The sequence below is a fragment of the Notothenia coriiceps genome, unplaced genomic scaffold (genome assembly GCF_000735185.1).
Source record: "Notothenia coriiceps isolate Sejong01 unplaced genomic scaffold, NC01 NC01_scaffold00023520, whole genome shotgun sequence".
Lineage (NCBI taxonomy): Eukaryota > Metazoa > Chordata > Actinopteri > Perciformes > Nototheniidae > Notothenia > Notothenia coriiceps.
The window spans coordinates 216,076-243,473 of NW_011356221.1; the positions used below are offsets into that span (position 1 = coordinate 216,076).

Genomic DNA, 27,398 nt, shown 5'->3' on the forward strand with positions numbered 1-27,398 from the left:
CTTTTGGTTATATAAGAAGTAAATCAAAGTTATTAAATCAATAAGATTTGTTGTGCAACTGATTTATGAATGGTTTTTTTATCTTAAAACTACAAACACATATACATATTCTTCAGGCAACAGCCTCACTAATATACATGTCTCATCTTCTTTGATATTGACGTTGACAGTAAACTACTATAACTTCTTAAACCAGGTCATGGGATCTCTGCGACATTATCTCGAAAATATTTTTCAAAAGTTAATTCAGACACTGAGGAGATAATGCATTCAGTTTCACACGGTTATCTTTAATAGCACTATCATACATGAAGCAAGATTTCAAAAAGCTTGTGCCATCAGGCATTGCATTTGCATTAATGTAGGGTAGAAACTTTGGCAAAGCTGGGAGGCTTTTACAGTGAAGGTCAATTTGGTTTAAACGTAGTTTTTGCATATTTCCTGGAGCTTTTGTGTTGGCAGTTCAGTTCAAAAGATTGCAAAGGAGTAATAAAGTAGATCTACATGGGCTGCAGCTATCCCACAATGACTCTACCTTCAAAGGTTTTCCAGGTAATGAAGCTCCCAGTGTGCTAATGATCATTTCTTCTGAATAAATGCATAAGTAATGTTAATGTTGGCAATGAAAATACTAGGCTAGAAAAAAGGTTTCGGTCATATACTTATAAAAAAAGTGACAAATGTCCCTAAATGGTTTGGCAGTGTTCACAAAATGTAGAATAGCAGCTGAAAGGATGTGTGTTTTCTCTTAGGATGTAAATATAGGACTTTCTGGACACAAATGTATTACTCCACTAGTTTTTTAATAATGACACAGTCGAGGCTTTAGTGCCTCCGCTAAATCCAGGGCAGTGTTCAAAAAGAGATGTGGGACACTGAGGCGTTTGATTTCTGGTTGGCCCATTTAGGCCGACAGTTTACTCTATACCTTTGCTGTTGAACACTGATTCACTATAGTGCCTGGAATAAAAGAAGTAGAATAATCAAACAACTGAAATTAGATTCTAAGGGGAGTACAACCAAATAAAAACATTGGAGAGAGTTACATTGAAAACGAAAAGTACAGTTTTGAAGAGAGAGTTTTCTGAGATGCATCCACATATTGGTTGCAATCCACCACTGTTGTGATTTCATTTCACATCAATATGTTTGACATGACACCACTATCACCACATTTAGCAGCACAATATTTGCTATCAATCTAACAGGTCAACACTGAAATAAGCCCCTCCAACTACATCTGTCCCGCTCTAATCTTCAGCCATCTGTGTACATAACATTTTAAACCTCTCACATGGCCAAAATGTTTGTCTTCCAGCGGTGTATGGTGTAATAATTCAAACACAACCTGGATCATCTCTCAAGATGATAACAGGATGTGCAGGAATATGTGGGGCACATAATGGGTTTAGATTGTTGTTTTTTCATTACTTTACAAAATATTCAAACGTTATCACTTGAAAATAACGTGAATGTAGAACATATTTTTTTTCTGCTGTTATACTTTTCTAAAAATCTGAATCAACCAGGACTTTTGCCCCCAAATATTTGGTAAATGTACAGTTTGCTGCTACTAGTATGAATCCTGCTTGGTTTTACCCATACTCTACAGTAAAATATGCAGTACTAATTAATTGTTAATGAAAAATATTTCATTAATATTTATATAATAAGAGAAAATACATGAACAGGAGAGGAAAAACTGATCATGTTGTTATAGCTCTTCATTTTTATGTTAAAATCAACATACAAATATGCTGCATATATACTGTTATGAATATCACTTTTTTCAAGTGTTCTGGGTCTTTCATATTCACTCAAACCTGGTGGATGATTTCAAAAGGGATGTAAACCCTGTAGATGTTTGTCCACAAAATATGGAGCAGAACCTTGAAACTCTGTGGGATCTTAACTGGATAACAATAAACAATTCATCTTGGAAGTGTCATTTAAAAAAACATTACACTGCATAACAATAATAAGTTAGGAAGCCCTGACTGTCATGAAAAAAAGGACTTGATTTGTATAATTATCGAGAACATTTAATCATGAATATGTGACAAAAATGACACACATCACACTATGTTTTGTCTTTGTGAAGCTGACAGCAGATTCTGTGCTTGTTGAACCCTGAGACCCAATTCAGCTGATAGTGGTAATGGTTGAAATGCCCATATATCATTCTGACAACAATTGGTTTCATCAGTACATTGTCAGGTGATAGAGGTTTTGTTACTCAAGCTTCTGAGTTTGGAGAGCAGCAGTGCTTCAGCAGGATGTACAGAACATTTGGACACTTTGTTGTAAAGATTGTACGACATTTTCAATTTGTAGCAGTCAAATGTTGGATGTTAGTTCTGGCATTTCCCCTTTTCTGGTATTGACTGTGTGTCTGATAGTGTTGTTTGAATGTATCAGCCCGGGATTAGAAAACAAGCCAGTTTAAGATAAAACTGTGCCAAAGCATCACACTCATAGTCTTTGTCTCTCACTAACACATTCAGACACAAATGTATTGCACAATTACAAAAGGCCGGCTCTGTTACACTGATGAGACACTCGTTATTGGGACAAAACTAAAGAAACTCAAGAATGAAGCAGAAAAAGACAAGAGAGGAGGTTTTAATTATCTGGAATGGGCTAATGCTTATTACTGATACAGCAGACCATTAATCTCCAGTGCTGCATGGCGATGCTGAGTTGTGCTGGGGTATGTGAGCCTGTGTGTGTGTGTGTGTGTGTGTGTGTGTGTGTGTGTGTGTGTGTGTGTGTGTGTGTGTGTGTGTGTGTGTGTGTGTGTGTGTGTGTGTGTGCTCTGCAGTAGCTGTTCTTTAGTATTTGGATCCTTGGCATTCTGTTACATCCGCCTCATGGGCACAACAACGCCTCAGGCAAACCAATGATCACTCTGCACACTGAGTCCCATTGTTGAGCAGTTTCTTATAATCCCAGCACGATCTACTGTAGGACACTTCAGCTCTCTCTTTCACCTGCTAGTTTACTGCACATGCATGGCAACCATGCTGCATAGCAGCCTCTGATTGGACGGCTGGAGGACCAGTGTTGAGGGCCAAAGAACTGTTAACTTGAGCAAAGGCACCAGATCAGCAAATGTCTCACCATTTATGCAGTTCTAGTGTTCACTTTACATAAATGGCTTCAATTAGTTTCTTAGGTTGTGATAACAAATATTTTAAAACTCCGATTATATTAACTGAATTGATTCAATTAATGTTAGTATCAAAGGTTGACAAGAACGGTATCACCCTCTCGGCTCAACTAGAAGAAGAAGGCAATATTTTAAAAAGAAGCAAAGAGCTAAAGATAATTATCAGGAAAAGGTGAACATGTTTATCGTGGACACTGGACCGTTTGGCTTGAAAAATGCAAGTCTAACTATTAACATTTTCAATTGCTGCTTTACATTTAGGCGTGGCCTGCCATTTTTCACAGTCAACATTTTGTACTATTTAGAACAAAATGTACTAAATAGATATAATTGATGACATGCTAGTGTTCCAGTAAGACATACCACTGTGGGTGTATTGTACACACATGTAATGGAGCTAAGCATTCCCTGGGACAAAACTGTCAGGATTATAGTTTCCAGTAAAAAAAACTGAAATGTATTTTTCACAAAATGAAGCTCTATGCTTGATTAACCAAGTAAGATCAACATGACAGCATCAAAAGACCCAAATGAATATTTAATTATGCCAGTATGCTAGAAAATACATGTGTGTGAACTGCAGAAACACTCATATCAGACAAAAATATTATTCTTATCCAATTTAAATCATCTGAAAAGTAAAATGCAGTTCCAGCCTTGGCAGAGCAGCAGGTGAATGCGCCCATTCCTGATTTTGAATTTTTTCTTTTTAGAAAGGTAGGTTTAAATTCATATACACTATTATTGAAGGAAAGGATATGAGAAAACGAAAAGTGTAATTTGAGTATGTTTCATTATTTGTTAAAAAAGTGCAGCCAGGGGAGATTTCAAGCCAATATTGACTTGACAATAAGGTGTGTCAACAAAAATATTTAATAGAAACTGTACTGCAATCCAGAAAAAGAAAAATAGATAAAACATTTTTTAAATAGATTGGCAGAAAGTGTTATAGCAGCAGGTGTTTGGAATAGAAAAACAATGAGGTGCATTATCACCCACTGTGCTTGCTCTATGCATTTGACAGACTATTCCTGACTCAGCATAGCCCATTGTACAGAAAGACATGTCATGGTTGTGTGTTTCAGCCACATAATATAAGCTGAGTTATAGACAATGTTTTATGCCTGGATTAAATCGGTTGATTGACTGTTATGGCACCATAGGGCTTCTGATAAAACACAATGTGCCCCCCTGTCCTGCACACCAGTGTAATTGTTTCCTGTCGTATCCATCTTTGTTTCCTCTCCTCTCAACAATCTCCTTCCCTCTGTTTTGTTGAGGCTTTAGCACATGTTGTCACAATGCACCCCACAACAGCCTCCATCTATGTCTTCATTCTTCCCTCCATCCTAAACTCTGATGAGAGTCTGCGTTCTCCCTTTTCCTGCCTGTCTTTTGTCCCTCCCTCGCTCCCACCATTCCTGCTCCCAGGCTCCCAGCCTCGCTGCAACCGTCTCCCCTCCCCCTCCCTCCGAGCTCCATTGTGAGTGCTTGGTTCAGCAGCCTCAGCCTCTCCTGCAGTATGCAGCCTTGCCTCCACTGAGCAGCCTGAGCCAAACGCAGTACAGCCTCCCCTTTGGGCTCAGGGGAGGGGAAGGGGAAGCACTTCAAACTGCAGATAGAGCCAGGAAAACAAGACGGCACCGACTCCACAGCTCATCTACAAGGCTGAGATAATCTGAATGCTCACTGGCATCCTATCGATTGGTTTCATTCTCTGTCTGTGCTTTCATCTGTCTCCTTGCTCACATCTCCTCATTCACTTCAAGTAAACAACAGACATGTTAGCTGAAAAGCTGCTTACACTGCAATTTCCAGATGAGCCGCATGGTAGAAACATGCACAGCTTTTGGCAGGTGCATGAACACATTTCTGATTTAAAGCTTTTCTTAGAGAATCTAAAACGTAGGGATAGGTTATAGGTGAAAGACCAAGCACGTTATTCAAAGCACCATGCCCTTCTGTTAAACTCCTGAATATTCATATCACGTAACAGGGTAGACATATTTGATTTGACACGATGACAGAGCTTTCCAGATGCCATGGTTACGTTAAAGGATGCTTTCTAAAATAGATCACTGCTGAGTTTACCACACCTTGTACTTTATGGACTAACATTTGTCCAATGACGAAATCTCTCACAGATATGCATCATATACACAAAGTGGATGGAATTCATCAAAATCGGAAGCCTTTAACTTTAGTGCATAGAGAACGTTTGGCGATATAAGCCAGGTTTACAGCATTGTATTTAGTCTCAAATTAATGTCTCCTCTAAAATCCTTTGATGGCCTCCGAGTTGCTACAATGTCCCAACCCTTAGTGACTAGTCTCTTTACAGATGTGCTGCGAGCAGACCGGGAATGAATCAACACAGCTTAAAGTCTGGCACTCAGCTATCTGCAAAAACAAATAAAAGCTGCATTTTTGTCGGATCAAATCCAATTATGTAACTGTGCATCTCACTCTGCAGGCACATTTCTCTGTTTGTCTGGAGTGGTAAGCAATACTGCAGCGTGAGGGAATCAACTTTCATGCGGCATTAATTGAATTTGTGCATAAGAATAACATGGTAGTGTCACTGTACGAGTTTCCCTAAAAACAGCCTTTATAGTTGAGATGTAAATATGGTCATACTAAACATTAATCGCACATTTCAGTCATAATAATTATGGGTAATTTAATGCAAACCGTTATAAAAGCAGTAAAAAGCACATTATGACACCAGAGAAAATAATATAATACACCATTTCCTTCTGGTAAACATAATAATGTTGGTTTAATAATAACATCAGGAATCAAGAGAAACTCATGCTCATGAAAACACAGTCATACTTTCTTATTATTCCTTCAAAAAGAGGATGATGGACGACTCACATCCTCACCCTAACATGGATTAAACTATCTCCAACTTCTTTTTACTCTGCATGTTTGGTTAAGTACAATGACAAAATTACTATTACAACCTGTTGGGATTCATTCGGACCACGTTAACACACAGCAAGGATCAATAAGTCAGGGTCATTTGGAGATGATGGACTGTGCCAGTGTTCCTCAGTAATTCATCCTCTTTAATGACCACTTTGACCTTCCATCCAATCATGAGAACCACGGCAGAATGGCCCTGAAAAGACTGATGCTGACATCTAAGTAATTGATAGTCAGCTATTGTTTTGAAAAAGTCATGAACTTATCCCATTCAGCCTCTATTAAACGTTATACCAGCTATCCCGAACTGGACAGTGTTTATTGCCCTTTTTTTCACATGGTTATGTTTCTCTCCTATTATAGCTCATGCTGTTATGAATATTTCAGTGCGACAACAATAGAATTCATTAAAATCCTATAATATCTCTTTTAATGATGTTTAGCCACTTCGCTCTAGGTAGTTACCTCTATCACATTTTAAATATTTGCAAGTATTTTCTGTTCCACCTTTTTATGAACTGATCATCAAAACACCAATCTGCACCCTATAGTAATTGATGATCAATTCTTTGTTTAAACAACTATATTGTCAGCTTATTGATTGTGAGGATTTGTTGCTTAACTTTGTTTAACATCATTGTATATTGAATATATTTGGGTTTTGGACTATTGGTTGAATAATGCAAGACATTTGAAAATGTACTGTTGGATTGTGGGTATTTGACAGCTTGAACAGACACTTTAGGATATTAATCACCAGATTAATTAATAATTAATCCAACTATCAGTTGTTGCAATAGTTCCTTCCTTTGCCGAATAATCATGCGAGCAACCCCCATTATCTCATCTTAATACATTGCCTTACTTTGTTGCATAACAAAGGATTAGCAAACGGATGATCTCAAAGCAGAATGGAAATAAAATGCCAGCATCATCCACTGCAAGATAACATTAGTCTGCTGTTCACTATTTCCATTGATGATTCTCCATGGGTAAACAAGCTGCCTACCTAAAAATCAATATCAGTGAATATCACTTTGTGTAGACCTGCAGTGGCAACTCCATAAAAAAACCCGGATTGTTTTATAAACTGAAGCAGAAATATTAAAATATATTCAATACACATGATGTATCTCAAGCTGATGATGAAGAGGAGGATAAGGAGACGTAAGGTGAACCTCTTTATCTAATGAATCACTCCCTTCAGCCGCTGTAGAAACACTCATAAAAGCTTTGTTTAATTGTTAAGCGTGTTCCCTGCAGCACTTTCACAAGCATCGAAGCCTACATGAATAATTCAGCAACCAAGGTCACAGCGCTATAGAACCTCTCTCTTTTCCTCCTCTTGGAGAGTTTGTTTTGACTCCTTTAAACCTTCACTGACTCACACTGACTCGACACACCACCAGTAATTAGACCATGACTGTGGGCATGCACCAAAAAGGTATGTGGAAGAATTTGAAAAAACTGAGCCAAATACTGGAACTAGTTTGTGACTGTTTACTTGCACCTGTGCATTTACAGTCTATTTAAATATGTGTCCAATAATATGCACAAGAATGCCCAAAACTAAATTTAGAGAAATAATCTACCCCTGTGGCTGCATCTCCTTTATTCCAATGTTTCCTGCACAGAGTGGGTGGATAACAACTCATCCCCTCTGTGTTATGAGTTCAGTTTTAATGACAAAGCCTCCCATAAACCTTCCCTATGCACCACAAACACTCACAGCTCCCTTTATCACTGAGGAAAAAAACTGATATAAATAAACAAATCACCTTTAAATGAGACTGCTGAGAACATTTCTATCAGCTATTCTTGCACTTATGGTGGATCTGAGGCTGGTCCCACATCCCTGCTGAAGTATGGTCTGCATAATGCACAAGGTGCGCAGCTGACTTCTGAGGGGGAGGAGGGATAAACTCTGCATGTAGGCCTACAGTATGGAGCCTAAACCTTGTGTTTTGAAGAGCATCATCCATTTGCACCACCCCTGCACTTCTAATAATGCATAACATGCTTCACAACAGTGTTTATTCACACTAAGATTAGTAAGTTACATGGTTCACAAAAATAAGATTTAAACTCAGAATATAAAAAAACAAAGAACGTCCTATCATGTGATCTTAATTTCGGGACAACATGATAAAAAGCGTTGTAATGTTAAAGCTTTTGCCTGTAAGGATGGAGGTGGTGATGGATCATGGAGAGGATGGACATCATTTTCTTAGGTCAAGACTAACGGCATAATGAAATCACAGTGCTGTAGTTGTTATAAAACAACACCCGCGGAGGTGAATGCATCAAGATGGGGTTGATTTTTTCTTTATTTTCTTTGGGAGGGTGTCCCTTGCACCGGAGCATCGCTAGTAGACTTCATTAACCTTCCCTCCCGATCAATATTCATCTCTCCACCCTCCAAGCAGCTTGGGGTGCACGCATCGCACCCACATTACACATTACACCCGGCCTTACCATTCCGTGCCAGCTGATGACGATCCCAGTCCGGTGACAGTCCTTTTCAAAACATCCCGACGAGAAACAGTGCGGTGACCATAGTTGAAGGCTTACTTTACACCGTTCATAAAGATGGGTACAAAAAATAAATAGGCTACTAAACAACAAGACAATGAGCAAAGAAAAAGAAGCAAAGGTGGACGATAACCGATGCTTGCTGATGCTGAATCACTCTCCTTCCTCTGCTCACCACCTTGTAACTGTTGTGCTGCAAGATGCTGGCTGTTACATTGTGGACCTACGAGAGCAGAGAGAGAGGGAGGGAAGAGGAAGGGGGTATTGGGAAATATGTTGCCACAGCAACCGACCAGGTCTGACGTCAAGCCCTAGCAGAGAGAGAGAGCGAGGGAGAGAGATCACATGCATCTCTCTGTACGGGAGGGGCGCAGCAGCATCACTGTGTTCCCATCTTGTACCGATGAGGCTGAATGAAAATATGGGGCGGGTTGTTGTTGTTTAGATTTGTCTCACTGAGCTGCCAACATCTCACCTCTTTCATTGGCCAACTCACTCATTTAGCCAGGGCCGGCCCTGACCAATTTGCTGCCCTAGGCAAGATTTTAGCTGGCGCCCCCCATTCCCCACAAATGCAGACACTCACTATGACTCGCACATGGCATGTGCACTGTGTGTGTTTTACCGTCATGATTTGTATGCCCACACAAATAACAGATAGACCCGTTTCTATGTCCCCCCACCCAAAATGCAGACACTCACTAGACTTGCGCATGCATGTGCACGGTTGTGGCATGACCACCAAAACAGAAAGATATGGACACAACATGTGTGCAAATGTATTTAACCTATCCATTTGAACATAATTTAAAGGTGACCTATCATGCAAAATGCACTTTTGTACATCATAATACATGAATATGTGTCCCCGGTGTTCCAGGGAACTCACCAAGTGTCAGAAAATACAACCCTCTCTATTTTCCTCCATACCCAAATCTCTTAAAAAGGGACTGCAACGGATCTGATACAGACTGATCCAGATTTGAACACTTCTGTGACGTCACAGAAGTGGCGCTACGGCTATTGGGTCAACTCCACCAATCAGGAGGAGACAGCCACGGACATTGCCTTTCGAAAGCGCTGGAGACGCTGTAGTGCCAGGCCTGTAGATTGTGCTGTTCTCACAGAATCAGCCCATGCAAAGACAATGTTAAATTGAGCAAAATGAGGAATGGCTAAAATGCATGATCTATTTTGAAAAACAAAAAGTATAAATATGCCTTATATAGGTATGGTCCTACACTATATTATTCAAATATAGCATGATAGGTCCACTTTAAGTGGGGGGTGGACCTAACTTCCTCTAGGGGGGTCCGGGGGCATGCTCCCCCGGGAAGTTTTTCTTTTTAATATTGAAGTTAAAAGCATCAATCTGGTGAACTTTGAGAGCAACATTAAGAGATCTATGGATACATCTATCAACACCCATATGAAACAGAACTGTAAACAGATTTACTTTTTATTTATGGATATTTCACTCCCCTTTTAAATTGTATTCTTCTTTATTAATAACAACTTTTTTTACTGTCATATAGTATTTTATACTATAAGAGAATAGATGAAAATGTATTCTCTTATTTTGTTATAACTATAATGATCATATAAAGGTGTGCCTTTACCTCACTGAGCTGAGGTTATCAGAGCCTCTCAGCCTTTCAGGAGAGAGCTCTCTAAAGCTCTCCCCCCCGCGGCCGTTTACACAGTGAATTCCAATGTTAATAAAAGCTGTATACGTTTTTTAGGAGTTTGATTCAAGTCTAATGTTAATAAAAGCACACGGAAGCTTTATACGTTTTTTAGGAGTTTGATTTATTTTAAATTAACACAAATACAAAATTAAAACCTATAATTGCACACTAAAACCATTATTTCAAAAAAAGAACTATTTCACATAAACCTCTGGTTTTTACTGGGGCAGTTCAACTTGATTTGCGCCATAGTTTATGGACGCTGTACGCAATATAGGCGTATAGTATAAGATAATAAGATGTATTTGTTGATCCAAAATCGGGAAATTGTGTTGTTATGAAATAAAATAAAAATATTTCTGTAATTTCGAACCTTTTTTAAATTTTAAATTTCCGTTGCCCCCCATTGATTGATGCGCCCTTAGCATTCGCCTGCCAAGGGCCGGCCCTGCATTTAGCCAACAGTGCAGGGGCGCTCCAAGAAATCTCTGCACAGGGAGGTCAAATTACTGAAAATTAGGTTTGTATAGGCTACACCAAAACCAAAAGTGATTTCAATTTGAGGGTTAAGAATTTGCAAACTTTGAGTTTCTTATTCCACACGTTGTGCAAGATTCAGTGGCATCTAGCGTTGTGTTTGCAGATTGTAACTACTCAATACCCTACCACTACCCCCTCCCTTTAGAGGTAACTGTAGGGAAATATGGTGGCTTTCAGGTACAGTAAAAATGCAAAAGGGGCGGCTGATCGTATCAGGCCACTGGCAAACCCTTAGGAGGCAGGACTGCAACAGTGTCAATGATTGTCTGCTAAAAATGTTATAAATACTTAAAAACAAGGAAATTAAATGAAAGACATCGGTAAAAAAAAGGCAATGCACATTTTGAAGAAGACATTAGTACAAATAAACTTAGCAACAAGCATAACAAAAATTGAATCGCTTCTGAGATTAGCTTTTAGTGTTTATAGTGCAATTTCTTTCTTTTTTTAAAGTGTTATATACATAATACTTTTGTTAGCCTTTCTGGACCGTTGGTTTTATTGTATTTATTCATTCTTATATTTTATTTCCCAGTTGTACCTGACATATCGCTATGACTCTTCATCTCTTTTATATATTTCTGCAAAAAAGAGAAAAGTAATCAAATCATTCATCCTATCTGTAAATGTATTCGGATTATCTGCAGCATGCACATGCCGATGGCTCTTTAAGCCTCGGGTCACATCTGGATTGGGCAACAAGACCTGGCTGCCCACCTGGTAGACTACTGAATGCAGTATGTCTTTTAATAAATGGATTTTTAAAGCTGTAGTATACATTTCAGATCTACATTAAATGAGGTTTGGCAACTTCAAGAAGAGGAACCAAAAAACATTTGAGTGTTAAGCCTGTTTAATGTTGCTGTTTGGTGTGGAGCAGAATGGATTTAGTCTAAATGTGGTTTAACAGACCACATAACATTTTATATAGAAGTGATAACTGTATGCAGCTTTTGGCAGAACTCCCAATCATAAATTACATTTCTCAGTATTTTTATAAAATGCAGAGTCGCCAGCAAATGAGCTTTTAAGTATAAAACCAGTCCATCAGGTGGATGGAATAACAAAACATTAATTAAAACATGGCAAGGCCTGTAAAGCGCTCAAAAGAAGGTCAGGTTTTAATTTCCTCAAGTCAGGATCCATGGTTGCCCGGCTCCCAACAATGAGGTCCTGACCTCAGTTTAATAAAGCGTTTGACATTGTTGACTTCTACAGTAATGAGAGGTAATTGAAATCTTTTTTCTGAGTCTACTGACCCTCCTTGGGTAGCAGTTCTCAGTTTGTGTTCGAGCATTGAATCACATTAAATTAATTGTTTTCCAACATTTATTTTACCATGTATAGTGACTGTGTATCATAAATGCTAACAGTGAGGGGTATTGTAATGAATTATCTTGATTATTATTGATTAAAAGGTTTTGCAATGTTTGTTTCAAAACACAACAAGAATGAGCATTCATAACATGGATGATCATGCTTTTAAAATCTAACATGAGATTGCGTACACCTTTCTTTTCTTCACATGAAGCAAGCATCCATGTTCTTTAAGCTATGAACAATTGTCAATGCTCACAGGCTAGTTGGTTTTGCAAGAAACACAGTAATATCACTCCCAGACTGAGCTTATAAATGTGGGTACTCAGCAGTTCCACAGATCAGCCAATCAGAGGCAGAGGTTGCTGCCTTGTTACAATCCATTGCAGTCTCATTCTCCAGTGAGATAAGCCACTTTAAAAACTGGTAAGACAGTAGTCAGCAGAGTTAGCTTACCTTGAATAAGATGCATCCAAATTATACGTTATTTGTGGTTGGACACAACTCTGAGGAAACCTTTACATGGATGAACACCAGCGGTAGAAACATTATTAAAAATAATTTCTAATGGCTCTCTGACACTTTATTGCCAGACGTGGCACGTTTTTATTACAACTCCATGCAGATCAAGGAAGTATTTTCAAAGGCTACAGGAACGTTTTTGTAATGCTCACCAGCTGTACCCCAAAGCTAAACTCGCCAGTCAGCAAACCACATGCCTTCAGTCTACCAGGTGCCCCATTTTTCCAAGAATGTCAGAACATACATAGTCACTCTTTCAATGCTTCAGTGCAAATCATTCTTGGGATTAAGTCCAGTACTGATGATGAGGAATTAAGGCCGATACTGACAGAAATAGAAGGAAGAAGAAATTCTAAATTCAGAAGCCCTTGCATTTCACATTTCAAACCCTGTTGGCCTAACAGTCTCCTGATGGGGTCTCTCTGCCTCAGGTAATGAACAAAGTTGAAAATACATTGAATGAAATTAGACATTGAATGAGAAATTGATCTTGTTGCCTGCAGTTTATCAAATACTCATAAGTCTACATGCTTGCTAGAAATAAAACAAGTCAGTAGGCTACTTTAAATATTTAACATTTAATAGTAAAACAATAGCTAACACGTGCATTTTAAAGTACAGGTTTCTCTTGTGGAAGTCAGCTACACAATGACTCAGTTTATTCTTTATTTTTTCTTTGGAAATGCCATGACCTGGAGACGAGGAGGAAGGGGAAAAAATTAAGTATTGTCTTTCCAGTCAAGTCTCATTATTGAGGCAGGATCATTGACTACATTTTACTGTACTGCAGTGGAATGACGGTCACATTACTGCACAATCTGCTCTGCACAATCTCATATAAGTCTTGGTTGAAGCCATCTACAAAGTTATTTCAGGGTCTATAGTAGGAATATTAATTTTGCACTACTGGATGACTAAATGCCTAAGGGTTTTGGTACATTAGCTGACACCAGTTTTGATTATTATGGAGTGAAAAACACTGCTACTTTAGCCCAATGTTGTTATTGTTAAAGAAGCAAACACAAGCATAATACTAAATGTTGTGTGCCTGTGTATGCATGCATGAAAACAAAAGGAGTAAAACACTTCAGAATAGGGAATGTACACAAGAATAATTGTAAAACACGATGTGCAATGACATCAGCTTCTGAGATGTTCAACTGGCTGAATGTAATTTAAAACATTTATGTTACGCAAGTAATCTAGTCTTATCACTCAAGCATATGGTTGGTGATAATGTTCATGCCTTTACTGACAGACACAGGGAGAGATAACCCTTTCAGCAGTCACCATTTATGTAAGATATGTAATGACGAGAAACAGCCACTAGATGGCACAACACAGTCCATAAATGAGGCACTTTGAAGTGTAGGAAGGAAGGAAGTATTCTGCAGTGAATTGCTTCCTGACTGCTTAGATGACTCCTAAACAACTTTGAAGTTGTGGGAAAAACTGAAATATAGGCTTGATCTTTATAAAGATGTGCCAGTGCTATCTTCTTCCCAGGAGTGAAGGAAAAACCACATTACACACAATTTAACCAGTTTTGAGAGCATTTAAACTTTGAATATTAGTAGTGAATTTCAGCTTTTGTATTAATATTTATACTAAATTACATTTAGTCTTATTTGTGCATGATTTTAAAGTGAAATCACTTCAGAGTAACACATGTTGTCTAATTAAAACCCTTGACTTACGTGGACTATGATGCCTATTGCACTATTTTTTCTGTTTTCTTTTTCTGTTAGGTATGTTGCATTGTTGGAGTAGACTGTGACCTTATATTTTCATTGCCAAAACTATATAGCAATTCTAAATATGAGAATAAAGCTTTTCAACATTTGAATCTGCACCGCAGTTCCATCTTTGACTTTTACTGTATTTGAAAAAAAAAATTGAAACTGTTTTTTAGTTCATAAAAGCAACTATGTAGGGGTTTCCTACCTATAAAACTTCGAAGAGCTATATATAGAACATGTAACCAACCTGATTCTGCGTCCAGGATACATGCTTACTGTACATTTTACTCCCAGTTGTGTGTGTTACTATAGAAACGGTTAAATGACAGTGCACAGCAGCGAGCCAATGGACAGCCATAGTAAGGTGTCTTGTTACTCCAGCCCACGCTAGCTGGGCTAAAGGAGGGGTTATTCCGCTCCACGGCTGTAATGGTGACTTGGCTGAGCTTGAACTGAAGGGAGCTGAAAACTGTGTTGTGGCCATCAAACACGGATTGTTTTGAGCACTTTGCAAGGAAGAGATTTGTTTTTAACAGTTGGATAACATTACCTGCCAGTGAAGTGTTTTTTTTTTTAATCTGTATGCGCCGCAGAGGAGACCTGTTGCTCGGCTGCCTCGCCGCCGCCGCTTAGTCAGCCACTCTCCAAGATGTTGCTTTGTGGATGGGATGGCGTCTGGTCCCGTTTGTGTGCGCACTCATAGCCTCGTTGGAGTACGAACATTTCCCTTTCAAGTGATTTTGTAGCTCTTCGCGACTGGTAAGTTGAACAAAAAGTTAGCTAACTTTAGCACAACGGTTGCCAGCAACTTGTCCCCGGGAAAACGGAGGAATGGTGTTGCGGTGAGGCTCAAACTCCGATGCTTCAAAGAAAAACGTTGACAATGATGTTAGCCAGCTACTTTAAGGCTGGTAAACAGTCTGTTTGTTGATATTGTGTGTGTCTATTTTGTGTTAACGCCACAACAATGCAGCCTCTACTGCTGTCTGACATCGGGCATCTTTGACCACACCAGAAACTGTATTTTACGTTTAGGAGGGAGGAGTAGCTAGCCACCACCAGCACTATTTGTGTAATTTGGAGAAAATGGTCAGCAATTCTTGATAACATGTTAAAGCCAGTGTTGTAACTAAGTACATTTAGTCAAGTACTGTACTGAAGTACAATATTGAAGGACTTGTACTTTACTTGAGTATTTCAATTTTGTTTGCTACTTTGTACTTCTACTCCACTACAATTCAGTGGCAACCCATGTACTTTTACTCAACTGCATTCATTTAGTACCTTGAGTTACTTGGCACATTTGTATTAATAATGTGAAATGTAAACAACACTAAAATAAGTCTTTATTTACACCTGGAGTAACATTCACAAGCTATCCTGTAGCATACAAATAAATTAAACTAGCTGCACCTTTACCAGCTGATAAACACTTTAATGCATCAATAATTATAATCAAATCATATCATTATATTTTATTCGGAAATGGGTGCATATGCATAACGCGTACTTTTACTCTTGGTACTTGAACTATATTGCGATGCTTATACTTTTGTAGCCCTACTTGATTAACATTTTGAATGCAGGACTTTTACTTGTAACAGAGTATTCCTACACTTTGGTACTTTTACCTTTACTTAAATATAAGATCTGAGTACTTCTCCCATCTCTGTTAACGTCACAACAATGCAGCCTCTACTTCTGTCTGACATGGGGAATCTTTGACCACACCAGAAACTGTATTTTAAGTTTAGGAGGGAGGAGGCACCACTACCAAAATAAGTATCTGACTAGCTAACCGCCACCAGCAGTATTTGTGTAATTTGGAGAAAATGGTCAGCAATTCTTGAAAACATGGTAAAGCTTGACAAAGCCTTTTAAAGGCATAATGTGTCAGTGCAGGCTGAAGGCTTTATGGGGGTTGTAGGAAGGCATTATGTTGTACCTCCTCCCCCTTCATTACCATAGAAAAGTAGTAAAGTTAGCTAAAGTCAAAGGTCATGAGGCTTTTGACTATGTCAGTCAAGCCTACAGAGAAAGGTAGTAGGAAGAACATTCCCATCTTGAGAGGTTATGATGGAGTTGGTCAGAGCATCATCATAAGAAAAAATGGGGAAAATAGTCAGTGGGATTGGTTTGTGTGTGTGTTGGGAAGAGGGTGGGTGTTGAGTGAGGTTTTGCAAAACCATGCTCTGCATTTCACGGTACACATAGCAACCCTGTGATTAACAGAAATGGAGCGGATGAGGTCGAGACCAAAATGAGAAGTGAGGGACGTGGGTCCAGAGCTGGGTTGATAATCATGGGATACTCATGGCTCTCTTTCTGGCTATTCCCTGACCCTGGATGAGTTGAAAACAAAACATCCAGGGTGGCTTACGGGTAAGGGAAACCAGTCCATAACTGGAAGGTCCCTGGTTCAGTGCTGTGATAATGGCCGGTGTCCATCAACAACCCTGTGTTAAGACAATCTGAGAAGCATGTCGGCAAATTGACTAAATTGTAAAATCATTACAATTAATGAAAAACACACCACCAGGCACTCCCTTTTTATCTAGGTGAGTCAACGCTTCCGTTTAATTTCCGCTACAGGTTTCTACACTTTAGTGAGGCCCAGCTGTGAAAGCAGACAGTCTCTACTCATTTTACAGCTTCGGGGAAAAATACATCAGCTGTATGTTTTTGAACATTAATTTCAACTATATGTCTGCAGTTTATCAGTTTACTAGCACACAGCTTGGATTTGGTTTGCTGCACACATTTTGAAAACATCTTTACATCATCTGTCATGTTGGTTTAAAAGATATTCTGATGTACTAGACATTGTGTGTATTTATGAATGTGGATGTTGTGCTTGCAGGCTGCATAATACAGTATGATTCTGGGAATAGAGGTTCACTCAGAGTTTGTTGTTAAATGTTCCTGGCATGAATAACTTCAGGAAGATTTTCACCTCAATGTTGGCGAGAAGAACCTCTTCACATCGGCTTCTGTTCCAAATGTGTTTGCCAGCTGAGACCACTGTTCTGATCTTTGGAGGATATGAGCAAATTCTTTCTAAAATCGTATGTTTCGAGTTATGCTTTTGGATGGTAGAATCTTGCGTTTTTATGGCTGATTGCTTCCAAAGTAAAGCTCCTCCAGTTATCAGAAGATTTGTGATCAAAGAAAAGTTTAAGAGCGATAGATGTACATGTTTTTCTGATCGTTGTGTTCTTGGCAAATGTAGAAGGATGAGCACTGGAAGAAGCAGCAGAAACCAAAGTTATTTGTTCCTTCTTAGTAAAAGTTGCTCAGCTGAAGTGCAATTTTTCAAGGGATTGTTTTCAAATCCAATTCATGGGTTGTAGTAGCTGTGTCAGAGACAGGAAGGTGGGAGGAAAGGAAAAGATTCACCGAAGTGCAGAGTAAAGAGAACTATCACGTTTCCAAGATTATTTTCTTTAAAATCCTTGTGACTGTGGCCAAGACTTTCTAACACTTAGCACCAGCAGCAGGCTAAGCCTAGTTTCGATTTGTTCTTTCATGCTATAGTGTGGGAATACATGGGAATACCTGGGAACAAACATCCCCAGTGTTTGAAAAAGAAAAAGAGAATGAGGCGCTGAAGTGGTGAAGGCTGTCTGCTCTCGCTGTTTTGGGCCGCTGCCTCCTAAGCCCCCTCAATAATGAGCAGGACCATAGTCCAATGTGAGAGGAGCTGGCCTGCACAGCAGCCTCAGCGCGGATAAAAAACATTCCACTGTAGGTCTCTGCTGAAATAACAAGGGCCGCAAAACAATCAGTCTTCACAGCACCCGCTCTCCCCATTCTCATGGGTAATGAGCAAGATGGGTAGTAACCCACTTTGCCTCGGACTTCACGCCTCCCATTGACTAGAATGTTTAACCTGCATTCCTGCATAAACATTTAGGCCTGTGACATGCTTACTCATTAACCCTCTTCTACAAACTTGAATTCATAGAAAGGACTTTGTTTCACATATTGCTTTCAAAAATAAAGCCAGACACTAATGAGGCTGCTGACCCAGTTATGCCAAGAGCTTCTGGAAGAGTGATACGCTCAGATTTAGCTAAAAATTGAACAAAAGTGGTTGGACACAACACTGATGGTGCAACGCCTGGTTTTAAAATGTTGAGTCAACTCTGGTTCTTTTTAGCAAACCTAGCAACAGAAGGATGTTGATCTTTCAGTCTGTGGGTCGGTCTACCGCTTTGATTCAGATAATATCTCAAACTATTGGATGGTTTGGCACATATTTAGTACAGATAGTTATAGTTCCTAAATTATATTTCCCAATGACAATGGTGTTCCACTAATCTGTCCAATGGCTGCAGGAGTGCTATTGTCCGGTTTGGAAAGTGGGACATTTTTAGGCAACATTCCAGTATTGGAAAGGTAGGGGGAAGGGAGAAGGGGGATTCTAACCGGTTCGACCATCAACCAAGTAGTTTGGGACTTCTGCTTACAATAATTATAAAAGTTGAACTTTAATATGTAGATGTAGAAATGTTAGCAAAACCGGTTCAGTTGATGCCAGAGATGGATTGCAGTTGGAAAAGTTGAATATCCACAAAACACAGCCACCAATATGTGATCTCACACATTACGTTTTGGCGTCTTTTGTGTCTCTTAGCTAAATCTGTGTGCACCTGCAGTTTTGTCAAAAAGTTGGAAAACATTTTTTTTTGTTCTTTCAGTGGTTCCAAAGAAATTGAACATTTTTGGAAAGTGGCATGTACCTTGTACCGATCCCAGACAAAAGTTGTGTTTGGTTGACCTATAGCAACTATGCCTCATTTGTTGTGTTTTCATTTTCCATGTTTTTCTGTTTTGACGTATAAAATCTTGTGTGAAAGCAGTGATCCAGCAGATCCAAATATACCCTGCACTTTCTTTAATGTGGGTTTGCTGTCTCATTTGTGGGTGGGAAATGTAAAAAAATAGACTTAAAAAGTTCAAAACACCAGAAAAGCAATCAGAGTTGGTTCTGTTTTCAGTCAACGTATCTTTGGCGTTCACAAGGTTCTTGCTAAAAATAGAGTTTCTTGTTTTATTGCACCATGACTGTCTGACATTTATAAGCAACTCACAAAATGTTGAGTTATTGGGCAGGACAGAAAGTAGGAAAAAACGACACTATTGCTTACAATATGTTGCCAGCGTTAAGATAAACAACAGTTTTATGATAAATTGTTCTAAAGAAAAAGATAATTTGTGTGCTCCTTTTTAAAGAAGTAAATCAATTGGATCCTGAAAGCAGGTGTCTTATTTTTCACACAGACCGTTATCTTAAAAATGTCCATCTGTTTGGTACACTGTTGTGAAATGGAAAATCCAGCAGACTTATTTTGTTTGGAGTTGTAACTCATACTCTGCTATTGTGAAATGATGATTGGCTTGTCAGCAGGATGCACCAGTTTTGGTTGACAGTGTTGAGTGTAATCAAAACAAAGGTATCACATCAAATGACAACTTTGCAAATCTTGTGACAACCAAAGTCATCAATTCTAATTAAAAGTCTCACGCAATATGGTCACCCTTATCCTGATGCTTTTGTCTGCAATACAAAACACCTTGTAATCCATCAGAAACACTCCATAACACCTATGAATGTTCAAGCAGCATACTCTAATAGTAAGAAGATGTCTGTCAGAACTGGAGTGTCCTGTTTTGTTCACTTTTGCATGACATCATGGCTGGATATGGAAGATTAAACATGATTTACTCTTCTGCACATTAGCTGGGGTTTAGAGAGAAACTGATGGATGGAAGATTAACACAAAATGTGTCATTTCTCTAATTCAGTGTTACATATGGTTGACTTTCAGCTGGTTTATAGCATTTAAAGCCCACAAATACCCATTACATTTAAATCTCCACTCTGGTTTACAGACACCACATTCAGAGCAACTGGTGTCCAACCTTTTGAGACTTCATATTAAAACATGAAAATCATGGTCACACTAGTTCAAAGTGTTGCCCATAGTCATAGCGTGTTGAGGCAAGAGTGTAAATTAAATCTGTGTCAAGTACTTTAGAAGATGTTACATGATAATATATTCAAATATTTTCTAACACAACGAGCTGAATTTGTTTTACTACAGCTGTCCACAAGATAAGACAAGCTACCTAGTCCGAGCCAGTTATAGGACATGCAATAAGGGAACAGAAGTGTGAGTTATTACTGATTTCTATTGCAGAAAGCAGCTTTAAGAGCACACTAATAAAGTGTTGCTTTGCTTCTCCACTTCAGTTGGAAGCTGCTATCTTAACTTTAAGAGGCTGGTGGAGGCTCCAAGTAATAAACTGCTACTTTGTTGATTGAGACTCTAAAGCAGGGTGTGTGCATGCGCATCATGTGCTTTCGCTACGTCTTCAATGACAAGACGGTTTACCTTTTTAGAATATTTTGCCCAAGGACATGTGAGAGCAATGCTGATGAGAATGAAACTGTGATAAGAGCAGCAATGCTGAGGGTTGTTGTGATATGGTAGTATGAGCGTACATGCTTTCAGTTTACACTGTCAGGCCTGTCAGGACAAGTGTGCACTCTTACAGAATTAGATTTGTTAGGATTATAATCCTCAATTGAATTAAAAATGTTGTTGTTAATTCTGCCAAATGTTCTTTACTGACAAGATTATCAAAATCTTGGACCTTGTTTTGAGTCTAAAGCACACATTTTTTCTGATTGAAAGATAAAGATGTGATTTTTCATTCTTTTTCGTCCTGATATGAACTTCCTGCCAGAAGCTGCCATCATATAAAAAAAGCAATCTGCCCCTGAAGTTGAAGCTTGTTTCTGTATTATTGTGTGTCAATTATCTGGTTTAAATCAGTCCTCTTTCTGTGCTTTCACAGGGAAGATGCATGTGTCTCTGGCAGAAGCCCTGGAGGTTCGGGGGGGTCCGCTGCAGGAGGAGGAGGTCTGGGCCGTGCTCAGCCAGAGTGCTGAGAGCCTCCAAGAACTCTTCCACAAAGGTATGGACATGTACAATCAAGATGTTTCATTAATAGATTGTATACTTGCACGGAGGAAACGAAACACTTTCTTGGATATTCATGTCCTCCCTGTTCTGTCACATTTTCTAAATCTGCCCACACTGCCTTGTTTAGAGAAGGATGAATGAAAAGATCCAGATCCCATGAGTTGTAGAGGTATTCTGTGTTCAAAAAATGTATTTATCACCCAAACCAATCCGTCACATCAATGCAAACATCTATAGAATGGAAAAAAAAAAAATGTAAAGACTGAAATAATTGTATTTCTGTTGTAATAAATGATATTACTTTCAGACTAAAATTAGTAGAAATAAAACTACTCATTTGCTTTTCCGCTCTTTGCATATTGGTTCTGCATCATTTGAACAATGTGCATTTTTGTGAGTCATTTGCTCCTGTGAGGGTCATTGTCCTTGAACCCTAAGAGAGATAAGTCCGTCCAAAACCATGGTGTCTTTGTAACCAAATTAATCTTTAGCAGTGGTGTGACTAAGGCAGGTTTAACTGTGAGACATTGGACAGGAAGTGAATCAGCAGTGCAGAATCTGCAGTGCACGCTTTGTTGTTCAAAAGTTGAATGGTGTCTAGTCTTCTACAAAAGCTATCTAAGCCCGGCTTGTGAATTTTCTTGAAGCCGTATACAGAATGTTGTTGTGCAGAAACCAGCTTGACCTCTACTTCCCGTTATGCTGACTGGTTTTTATTGCAGGCAAGCCTGGCGTGCTGAAGGAATTCCCTCTCATCAGTGTGGCCTGTAAATATGCTTTCTATGCTGAGGTCACATTTACAACAAGAGAGATTGTGCTTGAATGCTCTTCATTTATCAAAGCTTCTTAGATCAAGTTTCAATGACAAAATGCAGGGTGTGATTCTTTGAATATTTGAGATAGCCATACTTTTTTCTTTCCATATCATTGTGCTGCAGCAATTGTGATGACTTGGAAATTCTTCTTTTTCCTTCATGAGTGTAATTGTGTAGCTATACCTAGTAAATGGTGGCCTCTCATGTGTACAGTTTTAGACTGCTGAGTGAAGCTTACATTTGAAGAGCAGATGTCGGACCCAGCTATTACAGACTCACTGAGCTATCCAAAGAAGTATGTTTACCACAAGAGTGGATTCATAACAGTCACCATTTAAACTTACATTTGTTGTATAATTTGTCAGCTATGAAATAAAATGGAGAAGTGGAGGTTTTACTTTAAAAAGCATAAAAAAGGAAAGGCTGTTTGTGATTCTGAAGCAGATGCAATGTTTGCAAGACTATCATACTTTAGATTCATCTTGTTTATATCTGTCTATGGTCCTGTGAATTTTTTTTTCTTCCGCAAACCTTTACATGACTTTTCAGATATGTTTCAAACATTGCCAAACTCAAACCACAAGCAAAGTGTTTTCCTCTATGTAAACAGTTGAGGTTAGTCGCGTTGTTTGTATAATAATGATTTGTTTGATTAGGCAATGTGTGAATAGTTCAGATTTGCTTGAGGAATCGCTCCTCATGCCTGTGCAGGTAGAATATTTCAGACCAAAAATAATATCTGCTTTTCCTAAATAGTTTTGGTTGTTTGTCTGCAGTTTGTCTTTGTTCTACCGCTCGACATCTGCCATCCTGTCACTCTCATGGCATGTTTGCTGCGGTATTGAATGCTGCACAGTTTGCGAGCAACTTATTTTAAAGAGAAACCTCTAAATAATTGTTAAGTAGTATTGTCTGCCACTAATAAATTCACATAGCAGCGTATCAGACTGCAATGCTGCCTTGTTCAGAGAAAAATAACTCAGTTGTACAAATTGTGGGAATCAAATGATGCGTGCCCAAGTCAAGTGTTTCTTGCTTTCTATTACGTTGAACAGTCAGTTTCCATCAGAAATAGTTTCTGCTTATATACCGTATCTGCAGTTTATTGAATCTGTAGTTTAGTTTGTTATCCATCAAGATACAAATTCTTCAGGCTGAGTCATACACTTTTACCGAGCAAGAGTTTTGTTTGGGATACACCTAGTAACCCAGTCTACTTTTGAGAAGAATCTCCAAATGGTCACACGAGTTTTAAACAGGAAACTTATATTTACTTAGTAAATTCCAGCTTTTGAAAGCAGATATTTGGTGCCTAAAATCCAGTTCTCTGTCCCTCTCGCTGCTCCTCTGAGCGTTAAGTATCAGTCAAAGAAAAGAATTTTGCAGCGCTGCTCAAACATTCCTTTGTATATTTTTAAAACGTCCTCTAACCATAGCGCTAGCTGTGGCATTGTAGGAAAAGAGAATTACGCTGTGTAGCCATTCCTTTCTGCTCCTATGCCTCAATAGTTATTTTCTTGCAGGCTAAGAAAGCAACATGTGTTTTTGTTTACTTCAATCATCTTGAGTTTCCATAAACGCTCAAGCCTGAGCGAGAAACATCCACTGTGGTTGGAGATGTATACAGTCGCTGCATTGAGACTGTAAATGCTTAGACACAAGTTGATGCTAGGATCGAGCTTGATAACACAGTACTTAACTTTAAATGTCTTTGTGTGTTCTACAACAATGGCTAAGAATTTAAATAATGGAAGACCGAAATAAGTTGTTTGTTTTTCCTCTCCCTGATCTTGTCTCTGTTTCCCTCTCCAGACCCGACAGCCATGGGCTTCATCATCTCTCCCTGGTCCCTCCTCCTCATGCCCTCTGGAAACATCTCATTCACAGACGAGTATGTCACCCAGCAGGATCTAAGGGCCTTCACAGCCCCAGAGGTCCTGGAGGGGTTGTCCCTGACTTCCATCTCTGATATAGAGAAGGTATAAACCTTTACATACCTCATGTAGTGACAGAAGTATATTCACGACTGTTTAGTCTACAACTTCTCATGCACTGCTGGTGTGAGTTTTATCAACTGTTCTCAAATCTTGTGTGAATGCTCATATGCTTTTAGTACATCTCTCACAAATTACTTTCAGTTTTTTAGGTTTAACACATTAAGTTCAAGTGTTGGAGATGTATCATCTAATCGTAGTCTTCTACTGTTGCCCATTGAGTACCTTATAGGTTACTTGTTATAAACAAAGTCATGCTTATGTTCAGTGTATTTCACAAATCCAGTCTTAGTCAAGTCTGTCGCGAAGGTGGTGACAGACTTGACAAAGACTGGATTCGTGGACTTGCTCAAAAACGTGGACATACTGTATCTCTCTGATTGCACTGTACAATCTCTTGTAGATTTTTCTTGCCAATAGATTTCACCAAATCACATTGTAAGGGTTAAAGCATTTAATTCCTAATATGACTTTCGCCATGCATTTTTCTTTTATATCTAAATATGTAATCTGTTTACATCCAAGCTTGCCATGTTGTTTTGATGATTATTTGTCAAATGGTGGGTGTAGGACCTACTGTTGTTTTAGTGGGGAGGTGTTTTTACCAAGAGCACAAACTTTTTTAAGTTACATAAAAACACATATTAACAGTTTGCAGACCCGGGTATTTAGTCGTGAGCAACGATATTATCTCCTGAAATGCACGACTTCTTTAACAAATTGCACAAAACCACACCCCCTCTATTTGGCTGCCCCTCTGGTAGAAGAGTTAACATCTTGCCTGACTGGATTCCCGTCTCTGGCACGGCCCCACAGACCTCAACACAGTTTGTGCTGAGTCAGTTTTCCAGCCCTGCTCCCGTCTCCCCAGAGTTACTTCAGTGTAGCACATCTAATCTGTTTCTGTCATTATCAGTGACTGAGGGTAAACATACGTCAGCTGCCACTGCCACCATTTTTCCTTTTTAATATTTGTTCAACATTTGGGGGGGCTGTTGTTGCTTTAAATGGTTCATATTTAAATGTCCACATTTAAAAAGAGTGTGAGTGTGTCTTTAAGTCTGCACTTTAGCTCTGTTCCTAAAAGACCTTGAAGGCTAGGTTGCATTCTTTGGCAATCCCTGAATTATTCTTTCCTTTACCAAGCCCAACATTCAGGGGAAGTGATTTTTCTCCCAAGCTATGAGTGCAGAGTAATAAGGAGAGCAAAATGGAAAATGTTTTTGGATTCAGGCTTAAGCCTCTGCCGTTTCCTTTTCCAAATAAGAATGAATTCAACATGTATTACACTCCAGCTTAGTCTGTCTCTCTTTCTTCCACTCAGGGCAGACTTGTTTTAACAAGGTTCACTACATAGTTTAGTTAATAAAACCAAACCTTTATTTTTTGTATTACGTACTATTAGCTTTACTTATGTATCATTGCTTGTGATTATAAATTGCACATACTTGAAGATTAATATATAATATAAATGCTGCTTATTAAGTCAATATGATATTTCCTTCACAGATGCACATGTACTCTCTGGGGATGACGCTGTTCTGGGGCGCGGACTATGAGATCCCCCAAAGTCAGGTAAATCATCACCAAGGATGCTTTCTTCCAATAAGTGTTCTTGAGCATTAAGGGCAGTAGCTTCAGGTTAGAAAAGCAAGCGTCTCAGTTTAATCAACCTAACCAGAACCGCCTAAGCAGAATAAATCTTGATGCAGCATTTTCCCCTTCCTCATTACTGCTGCTGGGGTGCTCTGGAATAATTCCCTTCCAGAAAAATAGATACTCCCTCTGAGTGAAACTCTAACCAACCAGACAGGCACTAGGAAACAGGATGTAAGCATATCAGAATTATGATAATAAAGTGTTGAGATTGTTGTTTATTTGACTGAAGATACGTGTGTCCTAAGAAGTTTCTGGAGTAGATGCTCTTAACAAAAAGAGACTTGGTGTTAAGAAAGTATTTAGCAAAAATAGTTGCACAGGAACGGTGAACAGAAGGCTCCTGGGAGCGAGGGAGGTGCAGGCACAGGAAAAGTCGCCATAGTGAGCACAATTTCGGTATATTGCGTAATACAGAGACTTTTCCTTGCGGCGGTGGGCTTAATCAGCATTGTGTGAACTTGTTTGGCAAGAGCTTGAATCCAATGGACGTTCATTAAAGGTAGGGTTGGTAATTCACTTCAGAAACACTTTTTGTTATATTCCATGGACACCCCGGTAACATCCCGATAGCAGTGAATATATTAAAGAGAGGCAGATTTTTTCCGGTTGTGTACTTTCAAATTCTAGTGCACTCGAGCTGGTTTCTCCATTCTTACCTACCCCACCTTTAATATGTAAAAGGCCCAGCACTTTGAAGCTTTGATTCCACTTTAACTATGCTTACTTGCAGCCAAAATGCCTCAAACCCTTGATAACAGACTTTGTATTTGTTATTTAAATGTGCCTTTTTAGAATGAAATCCGTATATAAATATCACATCTGGATAAAGAAAAAGAGACGCTAATCGTAAATGCACTCTGGAATGTGTTTGAATCTGCCAAGTCCTCTGGAGATGGTTTGGCTCACAATGCATTAAAATCCCAGCCAGGTGTAAAACCCAGAGTGTTCAAATTTGTGAAAAAGGACCGCCCACAGGATAGAGATGACTCACACTCTTGCTTGCCATCCACTCAGTCTCATTGAAGGGCTGTGGCCTTGATACAGTAGCTGTACAGTTAGTTACAATCACTTGGCCAAATACACGTTGTACATAATGCATGTAGATAACATGTCATAAAGACACAGCTTTATAGACACTGACAGTGGCCAGTTTCCTCAACGTATCCACCATTTTGTTACATTATGTGCTCAAATGTGGCAGCGACGTGTGAAAATTCACTCAATGTAAATACTTTTTTGCATTTACATTTATTTATTTAATACACTCCACAAATAGCATTCAGTATTATTCAAAAGAGTAACCAAAAGAGTATTATATCTTGTTGATACTGATTCAAACCAGCATAAAGTCATGCGTGCACTGACACTGAATTTAAAACATTAAAAAACATTTACTGTGTTTTTAAATGTTTCGATGGAAAGTATTTTACATCACTTAGAGTTAAATCGAGGCTTAGCTTAGGCCTTTAAGCTAAAACATGTACTAGGTTGACATTTAAAGTA

General features: G+C 38.9%; 2 protein-coding genes across 11 annotated transcripts in view; one reads left to right on the forward strand and one right to left on the reverse strand.

Annotated features, from left to right (window-relative positions):
• The window catches only part of mapk10 (mitogen-activated protein kinase 10), a 35,059-nt gene extending 26,183 nt beyond the window's left edge, over nucleotides 1–8,876 (reverse strand). For 3 of the 7 annotated variants that reach the window (XM_010781651.1, XM_010781649.1, XM_010781655.1), the window contains exon 1: nucleotides 8,573–8,875. In XM_010781651.1, the coding sequence (XP_010779953.1) occupies nucleotides 8,573–8,575 (3 nt within the window). In that variant the 5' untranslated portion in view covers nucleotides 8,576–8,875. Of the gene's footprint in view, nucleotides 1–8,572 lie in introns of all 7 variants that reach the window. The other 4 variants (XM_010781652.1, XM_010781650.1, XM_010781654.1 and 1 more) reach the window with 2 other exon arrangements.
• Nucleotides 8,877–14,839: 5,963 nt separating this feature from the next.
• ptpn13 (protein tyrosine phosphatase non-receptor type 13) overlaps nucleotides 14,840–27,398 on the forward strand; it is a 327,111-nt gene continuing 314,552 nt past the window's right edge. For all 4 annotated transcript variants that reach the window (XM_010781657.1, XM_010781659.1, XM_010781660.1 and 1 more), the window contains exons 1-4: nucleotides 14,840–15,194; nucleotides 21,300–21,419; nucleotides 24,055–24,221; nucleotides 25,746–25,811. In XM_010781657.1, coding sequence (XP_010779959.1) covers nucleotides 21,305–21,419; nucleotides 24,055–24,221; nucleotides 25,746–25,811 — 348 coding nt within the window. In that variant the 5' untranslated portion in view covers nucleotides 14,840–15,194; nucleotides 21,300–21,304. The remainder of the gene's footprint in view (nucleotides 15,195–21,299; nucleotides 21,420–24,054; nucleotides 24,222–25,745; nucleotides 25,812–27,398) is intronic.